The 9,100-nt window shown below is 53.9% G+C and overlaps 2 protein-coding genes and 1 long non-coding RNA gene across 6 annotated transcripts in view; 1 reads left to right on the forward strand and 2 right to left on the reverse strand.

Annotated features, from left to right (window-relative positions):
• Nucleotides 1-51: 51 nt before the first annotated feature.
• Nucleotides 52-3,305, reverse strand: PLP2 (proteolipid protein 2). Of its 4 annotated transcripts, XM_004376846.2 has the most exons (5): nt 2,926-3,180; nt 1,659-1,820; nt 1,461-1,556; nt 797-887; nt 52-567 (listed from the first exon to the last, which is right to left on the reverse strand). In XM_004376846.2, the coding sequence occupies exons 1-5, from the start codon at nt 3,019-3,021 to the stop codon at nt 545-547; spliced, it is 468 nt and encodes a 155-aa protein (XP_004376903.1). In that variant the 5' UTR covers nt 3,022-3,180; the 3' UTR covers nt 52-544. The 4 variants fall into 4 exon arrangements, with proteins under 4 accessions (XP_004376903.1, XP_023587623.1, XP_023587625.1 ...); XM_023731855.1 differs by lacking the exon at nt 797-887 and having other exon boundaries at nt 2,926-3,187; XM_023731857.1 differs by lacking the exon at nt 797-887 and having other exon boundaries at nt 2,894-3,021.
• A 32-nt stretch (nt 3,306-3,337) lies between these two features.
• On the forward strand, nt 3,338-5,486 carry LOC111820689 (uncharacterized). The gene is made up of 3 exons (XR_002824203.1): nt 3,338-3,476; nt 3,723-3,838; nt 5,133-5,486. It is a non-coding gene; the product is annotated as an uncharacterized LOC111820689 (long non-coding RNA).
• A 647-nt stretch (nt 5,487-6,133) lies between these two features.
• The window catches only part of MAGIX (MAGI family member, X-linked), an 11,432-nt gene continuing 8,465 nt past the window's right edge, over nt 6,134-9,100 (reverse strand). The window contains exons 3-6 of the mRNA XM_004376948.2: nt 7,815-7,897; nt 7,498-7,737; nt 7,215-7,383; nt 6,134-6,518 (exon numbers count right to left, since the gene is read on the reverse strand). Coding sequence (XP_004377005.1) covers nt 6,211-6,518; nt 7,215-7,383; nt 7,498-7,737; nt 7,815-7,897 — 800 coding nt within the window. The 3' untranslated portion in view covers nt 6,134-6,210. The remainder of the gene's footprint in view (nt 6,519-7,214; nt 7,384-7,497; nt 7,738-7,814; nt 7,898-9,100) is intronic.

A 9,100-nucleotide genomic window follows, 5' to 3' on the forward strand; every position in this document is an offset into this window, starting at 1 on the left:
TGTTGTAAAACAGGCCTGGCTTCTTTGCCTCCTTGCTCCAGACCACCCCCCAAATTTTCCCCCTCCTGATGCTTGAAATTTATCCACATTGATCAAAGGATTAATTTATTTTCATATTTTCTAGCCATCCGTTTATTTATCCCTCCATAGAAATCCCCCCACCAAGGAGGTTATTTGGAGGGGGTCACAATCTGGGGCTTGGAGTCTGAAATCTGAGGTACCCTCCCCTACTCATTTTGTGGCTTAGGTGGGGCATGTTCCAGGCAGAACTGGTGTCTCCCTTTAGACACTAGAGAAGGAAAGGGGGATGTAGGCACACCCATAAATGTGGCCATACACTTGAGGCGGGACTTTCGGTTCCCCCAGCAACCTCTCTGGAAGCACAGAGTTGATTGACAGGCTGGAAGACAAATTCTGCCAATAAAGGCCCTTTTACCTCAATAGGGGGCTGTGGGTTGGCTGGGAGTGTTGTTGTGGGGGTGTGGAGGAGTTATTAGATGGAGGCATTATTTGCAGGTTGCAGAGAGAAATTAGGAGAGTTCGCCTACACCGGGCCATCTGCAGGGTCTGCAGGGTGAGGAAAAGAGAGAAAGCATTGGCTGGATCCATTTGCCCATTTTACAGACAATAATACTGAAGCCTATGAAAGGACAGGCCTTGGGCCAAAGCTGTAAGTACCAATAAGGTGCAGAGTTGGCATTCATGCCCTTGGGAGACCCCTTTCCCTCTCTCTTCTGCCCCCTCAGCACTCTCCTTCCTTCTCTACCTCCTCAGCACCCACCACACACACACTTACCAGTGGGGGCTGCTGTATGTCTTTGCTGCCGAAAGGGGAAGGTAATGTAGGCATCGTAGCCAAAGAGGCACGTACTGACTAGGCCCAGTACCTGGGGGTGAGGGGAGGATGGGAGTGAGGGTAATTGGATGGATTACGCTGGTCAGCCTACTCAGCCTCTTACCTCCTTGTATCCACCACTTCCAGCGATTGCTCCATGCAGGTGAATCAAGCCCCAGGTTACGAAGCCAGAGAGCCTCAGGAAAAGGCCTGGAGACTGGACTCTATCCCACTCTCCCTCCTCCTAGCACCTCTCAACACAGGGCAGCCACATCCTGGCCCCACATGCTGGGGGCGTCATCCAAACTGTACATTTATTGAGACAAATGTCCAGCAGATGGTAGTCTAGTGTGTTGACAAAGGGGCCACCTGTTTGTACTTCCCACAAAAATCCCTGTGTCAGACAAGGGAAGGCCCTTTATAGCAAATGCTGATCTTAAGAAGGAGCTGGGAGTACAAAACCAGGGCCTGAGTCAGACTTTTCTGCAGCATGGACACTTGAGGCCTTGAGGGCAAGCATGGATTGCCATGGGTGACACACTTTCTACCAGAAGTAGAGAGAGATATGGCCCCTAGATCTGTGAACCCCTCTCCCTGTGCCTTGGAGCTGCCGCCCCGCCTTTACCCCAGCGATGACTTTGGAGGCCTTTCCAGGACTAGCAAGGACAACAATGGAGATGATTAGGAAGAGGATCGCAGCGATGAGTGCTCGGAAGAAATCCTGTGAGGTGCGAGAAGAGGGACATAAACACCCAAAACCCACTTGACAATCCCAGTTGCCTGGTGCCTCCCCCAGCCTAGCCAATGTCAGCCCCCTTCTCACACTCCAGGGCCAATTGATGAACGGTATCTTGGTGTGCAAGTCACACATGTAGATAACAAAGAAGACAGCAGCCATGATCATCTCGAACACAGGCAGGGAGGAGTAGTAAGCTTCGCTGCTTGGCCCGGTGCTAAAGCAGATCATAATCACCAGGCACAATATCTGGAGGGATGACACCAGAAAGGGGACCTTGATAAGCTCCTAGGGCTGACGGGGTCTCAAACTTAGATGCCTCTCGAGGCTGAAAAAAACAAAAACCAAACCCGTTGCCGTCGAGTCGATTCCGACTCATTTTGGGGCTGAGAAGATGACAAATAATAGGAGATAAAACACTTAAATTGTGTGCTTACTGTGTTCCAAGCATTGTCCTAAGAGATTTACAAATATTAACTCACTTAATCATCACAATAACCTAATAAGTTGGGTAGTATTAGTACTAGTATTAGTATTATTAGTATCTCTATTTTATAAATGAGAAAACTGAGGCACAGAGAAGTTAAGTGATTTGCTCTGGGTCACCCAGCTAGTAAGGAGATGAATTGGGTGTCTCAGCTCCTCCCTTTTTCTCTTTTAGGGCTGGGGCTGCTTCAGGGAGTGGCGCTGCAAGGTGTTTTGTGAGCACTGCTGGCGCCAGCTTCCGAGGCCTTGAGGGAGCGGGACTTTCGGTTCCCCCAGCAACCTCTCTGGAAGCACAGAGTGACACCCGAGGAGGAGGGCTCCGTTAAAGGCGCTGCACCCCTTTTACGAGTGACTCAAAGGCGGTGCCTACTTTGAGGGGGCGGGAAACCAAGACACTCGAGCGGCCCAGAGAGCTAAAGGACCTCCTGCCGGGTCCTAGAAGGATGAGAAAAAAACGGCGGGGGCCCCTTCCCCTTGTGGCACTAGCGCGCAGGGCCCCACCCCAACAGGCCCCGCCCCTGGGCACGCTGCCAGACCGCCCGCCGCGCCCTGCCACCGGAGGCCCCCACTTCCCAATCCCCCCGGGACCCATTCGAAGAGTCCACGCGGGCTCCCACCACGCTGTCCCCTAGAAGCTCTCTCGATCCCTCACCTCATTCCGTGGGCCGGGAACTCCTGACCACGTTTCCCAAACCCCACCGACTCGCCCTGCTCCCCTAGTTTCGGTTCTTCACCAGGAACCCACCCACCCACGCCCCACTGCGGAGCACTCCCGGCCATGTGCCTGCCTCACGCGGGGCCGTAGCGCTCCGCGTGGTCCAGCCATCCCACCTTGCCTTTGCCCACCAGCCTGCCCCGGGACGCTCACAATCTCAGCAAACAGGAGAATTCCCTTTCGGCTGCGCAAAAAGTTGGTGCAGGCAATCCAACAGCCGGGTGCCGAGAGGCGCTCAGAGTCCGCCATAGCGTGAACTGGAGTCCCTGGGGATGCAGGGGATCTGCTCGCTTGCCCGCGGGTTTGAGGACGCTGCACACCCAGCCGTAATGCCTGCCGTCGGACCGGGAAGGAGCCCCAGGGCGAAGAAGGGAGTGAATCACCGGGCAGAGCCGAAGCGGGCAGGGCCGGAGGGGGCCGGGCCAGGTGGCTGCCGCCCCGGAAGCACCCTCGCCCGGCCCGCCAAGTATATTCCCCGCTCTGCGCACAGCCCCTGGGGCAACCCATCGTCGAAGGGCGCCTGCCTTTGAGGCTTGGCAGTTCGAGGTACCCGGTGCGATAATGGCGAGACGCTTAGCCTTTTGTAGACAAATGCGCTGGAGGCTGCCTCAACTCAGAACATTGGAACCTGACTTTGGGAGAGTGACTCAGTTTCCTCAGCTGTAAAAAACGGACCTGATTAAACCTGAAAGACTCAGGGCTGGGTATGTTCCCAGAATTCAGAATATTTCGAATTTCAGGAAGTTTCCCTGCTGCATATATAGTATACTATTTAACACTCTCAGCAGAGTCAAGAGTTGCCCGGTTTAAAAAAAAAGAAAACACGTTTATATTTCTTTAACGTATGAACGTTCACAATAAGTAATATAAGACTGAAAATTGTTCCTTGTTAGGCCAGGTTAGCTTTTGTAACCAAATGGTGCTAAACTTGTAAAACTGTCGGTTTCCAGAGCTTTTTGGACTTCAGAATTGCAGATAAAAGATCGTGGACCGTGGAATAAACCTCTTCGAAGTGATGGGAGATGAAATAAGAGTGTCCGGGTGCAAAAGCTGAGAACGTAGCCTGGTGAGCATCAAACAGTGAGTGCATGGCTGTGAACATTATTAATAGTGGCAGAGCCCAGGGGCCCAGGATCTAATTCTCTGTTCTTAGATCTGGAAATCTTAGCCTTAAATTCTGCGTCTCAGTTTCCTAGTTCTGAGGGGAGGGGCTGTCAGCTGAGCCCTAGATGAGGGATGGGGAAGGAGCACAGGTTTATCGCTGAAAGCTTGGCAAGATGAGGGGATGGCTCCTGGGGTGTGACAATGCTGGTGATATTTGCAGTGTGTGACTTTGATCAGGTAATTTTTCCTGGCCCAGCCTCAATTTCTGCATGTGAGACTGCACCTGGTCAGCTGGAATCAAGATTCTCTGAGATATGCCTATGGGCACGCTCTCCAGACTGGACTTTGGTTTCTCATCTGAAGTGGGAAAATCATTGCTGGAAGGCCAGGACTGTCCAACCCAAGGGCCTTCCTGCTCTCCCTCCCAATCCAGGGTCCCTCAAAGCCAAGGGGTTCCCCCTCTTTCAGCCCAGGGTGCTGAAAGAGTGATTGAATGGTGGAAGGGATGAAACATAAGAGGCCAGAAACTCCCAATCATCACCTCCCTCAATATAACCTCCTTTTGCTATCTTCATTTCTCTCTGAAATTATCTTTTTTCATTCTCTTGTTTTTCTTGTCTAACATCTGTTTACCCCCACTACATCAGCTACACGAGGGTAGAAATCTTTCTGATTTGTTCTCCTCAGATCTCCCCATGCCTATCATAGTGCAAGATATACATACAGTTGGGGCTCAATTAATACTTGTCAAATGCAGGCAAGATTAAGAGGACAGGTTTGGGAATCAGGCCTTAATTAAATCTTGCTTCAACCCCTCCCTCAAACTATTTACACTCTCTGGGCCTCGCTTCCCTCCTCTGTGAAATGAACATATGAGAGTTGTAGACTAGATGTAAGGAGATGAAAAGAGATAGTGAGAGTAAAGCCTGTAGCAGGGATAAGATAAAGTAAGTGGTGGCTGGGGTTACTATTGTTAGTCTCCTGGGTGTGACTGTGTTTATAGAACTGGGGCTCTGGGGCCCTTTCCTGACTTTGGTAGAGCCACACCTACAGCAGGCTGAGTCAGGGGTAGCTGGAAGCCCCAACATGCTCCCCTACAATGTTTACAACACTAACCATTCAAGTGTTCACTTCTTTATCCCCCAACTCTCAGCTCTCCCAGCTTGACTCTTCAGTCGCTCTCTCCTCACCAGCGCCACCCTGGACTCTCACACTCAGAGCCTTTTATTTCTCTTCCCCCTCTTCTCTCCCCATAGGGGCGAGAGTTGCCCGTTCCAGGCCGACCACAGCTTCCTTCGTTAGGGGGATGGAACCAAGTGTTCAGGATGTGGTGACAGCGGAGGTGACTGGTCCTTTCTGGCCTCCGCCAGAGCCTGCCTTAGGGATACTAAGGTTGGAGTCCCGCTGGCCGTATATGCCACAGCTGTAGGGCTCTGTTCCCAGGTGGAAGAGACTCTGGGCCTCTCCAGGGACCAGAAAGCCGAGCGGGTGGCGTGTGCATACAAGTCCAGTCTGCCGCAGTTCGTCACCATCTATGGAAGAGATGGGGCGCGGCCCAAAGGTTCTAACAGCCTTTTTTAGCCCGGCCTGCCCGGGGGCGCTGACTCACACCTTCCAGGCTCCACCCCAAAGGGGGCTCCAGGGCCCCAGCCCCTGCCGCCCGAGTGGCAGTCTGTGTGCCAGCGAAAGCTGGCAGACGAGGCCGGAAGTGGGAGACCGCAGGCTCCTGGCGAAAGAAGCCGCCCTGCTTCTAGCCATGCTATCCGGACGTTAGCTGAGGGTCTGGACGATTCCAGGCGGGGGCTGCGGTATACTGGTGCACTTCCACCACAAGAAGCCCACTTCTGCATTCCCCACGCCGCGCACAATAATTATCTGTGAGCCCCGCGCGCCTCCAAAAAAGTGAAATGTGTGAATGGAGAGGGGGCAGGAGTTGGTGAAGACAAAAGAAGTGGGGAGAGAGTACTCCCAGCTGGGGACAGGCAGCAACAAAGACCCGTCTGGAGGCATGAAACAAACAGCACGAGAAGAGGCTCGCCTAGAAACCAGACTGACCCACCCCTCCTTTACGGGGTGGACTGGGCAGCCCCACCCCGCCTAGAGCACCTCGCAAATCCAGACCGGATAGAACTATTTTATTACTTCCCCCGCGCTGGACACGAAGCGCAGGGCTGGCCGTCAGGGAGGGCCATACCACTGACGCCGCGAGGGGAGCACGGGCTGGTCAACTGCGCAGCAGGAGGGGGCACCAGAGTAAGGGGGAACTCTCCAGACCTTGCTAGTCCGCGGCGGGCAGGGCTGTACCAAGTGAGCACCTAGCCTTCCGATGTTTGCTCAGTACCTCCGCCTTGCGGCTGCCATCTCGAGAGCGAGCTGCGCGCCCCCAGGTGCCCTGAGGGCCCGTGAGAGCCGTTCCTCGCTGGGCACCAGCCAGGGTCCCGGAGAACTGGGAGTCTGGTCATCGGGGTCCTTCGTGCGGCGTTCAGAAGGAGAAACCGCTGCGCTGCGAACCACCGCCTCTGAGCTAGGCTCCGGGCTGCCCCAGGTGTTGGCCATCGTCCGGGACCCCGGGTGCTGAAGTGGGGAAGCGCTGGCGTTGCAAGACCTCCTTACCTCCGGTCCCCTAGGATCCAGGCTGAGATCTAGGGATGGCAGGATTGTGGGTTAGACTGGGTGGTGGGGTGGGAGGCGGAGGGGGGGGGGCCTTGGCTGAGGGTGGCCGGGATACCCCAAGGGCTGTGGGAGACAGGGATCTCCGCCCTTAGAGAAACCTCCCTAAAGGTTGGGAAACCTTCTTTACTGAGACCCTTGCCCCCCCCCCCACCCCGGATCCAGGACAAACCCTTCAGGAATCATTTCCCACAACCCTCAAAGGAAATCAAACCCCAACCTTGACCTCGGGAACTGGAACCCCTTCCATGTAGGACTCCTGACGTTCCCCTCGCTCAACCCTCCTTGGAGTCTCACCCCTCCTTTCCCTTATCAACCTGTCATCCTACCCTCTAGGAACCTATCCTCTCCCCGCTGAGACCCGCTATGCTTTGCACTTCTCGACCTTTCCCTCTGGACACTCGGGTTTACCCCAGACCCCTTCCCTCCTTTCTCCTCCCACTACCTGGAAAACTCACCTCTGAAACGCACAATTACTCCCATACTGGGACCCTGTGGCCCTGCCCTGGTTTTGAAAATACAATGACCTCCCCCATCAGACACCGACTCCCGACCCTTCCCACTGAGACTGCCAACCACTCCCCTACCAGGACCCCAGTTCCTCCACTCTGCACCCTTTTTCTTCTCCACACAGATCCCTGACCCTCTTCCACTGGGACATCCCCCACCTCTTTTCTGGGGCCCTCTCAACACCTCAGGCTTGCCAGGGTGGGTCTCAAAAGGCCTGCAGAGCATAAGACGGAGGCGGGGGCCACCAGAGTGGATCCGCTCTTCAACCTGGGCCTGGGTGAGGCTGTGCGTGGACTCCCCGTTGATGTGGAGCACGAGGTCGCCGGCCTGTAAGAGCATGAATCAAGGGGTGTTATAGGAAGGGCCAATGGAGGGCACCCTGACAAAGGGAGGGGTCCAGGATAATATCCAAAGGAGAAAGGAGGGCACCTTGGTGCTTACCTGCAAACGACCACAGCGCTGCGCCGGCCCGTCTTCCAGCAGCCCAAGCACGGCCAGTGGCACATCCCCACCAACAACATCCCGACCCCCACTAAAGGTGAGGCCAAATCCTGCGGGACCTCGGATCAGCTCCACACAGAACAAACCAGAGGTCTGGGGTGGTTTTGAAGCAGAACATGCATCATCCTGGGTCACTCTGGGCAGCGTCGTACTCGTATCCAGGGTCTCTGACCGACGATGCTACAGAAAGGATACAGGACCACTTAGGTTGTCAGTCCCAAAGACAGTGGCCTTGAATAGGAGAATAGGGGCAATACCTGGCACCGGTGTCTGACAACAGGGGCTTGGGGCAGGCGACGGTCTGTGACCTCTATATCCGCAGAGTCCAGCCCGCTGACACCTGGGGATGGAAGAGGCTGAGAGGGCACATTTGGGGGCACTCCACTGAAACTGTCTAGGTTTTCCCCTTCTAAATTAACATTCTACCCTCATCTCTTTGAACTCAATATCCTAGCCTCATGCACTTAATTAACAATCTGGGCCCCGCTTCTCAAGTAATTGTCCAGGCTCTGCCCACAAGAATAGCTGTTTTGAACTCACCAAAGAGTTAACTAACATCCTGGTCCTGACCTCTGCCCCTCACTCTAATAACACCCAGGCCCCACCCTCTCAATTCACACCCTTAGATTCACCCCTGGGTGATAATACAGGACTTGGCTCAAAAACATTTCAGGCCCCGACTTCCGGGCAACCTGGCGCTATAGGCAGAAGCACCATGCTGTCTCTCCACAGCAAAGATCTGAAAAACTAAGCCAAACAGAGAAAACGGTAATCCTGAAACCCTAACCATCGAATAAAGAGATAAAGAACTCAGCCACGCACTGAATGGAATAAGAAACTGACAGAGAAGAGAGAGCAAGGAGAGATACACGCAGAGATCCCCTATCAGCTAATGCAGCATGGACTCACCATCTTGGACTCCTATCAGAGACTAGCGAACAGGGGGTATGAGAAAGCAGCTTCACGGAGCTTCCAGCAGGAGACAGAACAACCGGTAACCATCGATATATGCTTTCCCACCCCCCACCCTTCTTCACCCCCACTCGGCCTCCTCTGCTTCCTGCAGCCATAGTCTTTTGGCCAGGAAGCACAGGCTTCACCCCAGTGCTGCTTGGATTCCATTCACCTGCACTGGCTGGCTCCCTAAGTGCCATTTGTTGGCTGCTGTGTTGCTTTTTTCCACTTCTTTAGATTTCTTCCTTACCTCCCATTACCTCCCCCTCCTTTCTCTCAAATACCTGGATCCAGGTGCCACCTTTGCTTCTTCCTGAAAGGCTGTGAAACGCTGCTCGAATGTGAGACTGCTTCCGGACCCGTGCTGCCACGCTGGTGGGATCCTGGGGCTTTTTGTTTGTTGGTTTTGAATTGTTTGTTTTCTTTTTTTTTCTCGAATTGGGAGCCGGTTCTAGCCAGGCAGTACTGCGTCGCTTGGGACCTATCCCCTCAGTTTGTGCAGATGTGCAGAGGGATCCCTGAGCGTATTTCTTTCTTCTTGGCTTTTTTTTTTTTTTAATTTGAGAGGGGTTTCTTGTTCTTTTCATTT

Source organism: Trichechus manatus, unplaced genomic scaffold (assembly GCF_000243295.1).
Source record: "Trichechus manatus latirostris isolate Lorelei unplaced genomic scaffold, TriManLat1.0 scaffold00046, whole genome shotgun sequence".
NCBI lineage: Eukaryota > Metazoa > Chordata > Mammalia > Sirenia > Trichechidae > Trichechus > Trichechus manatus.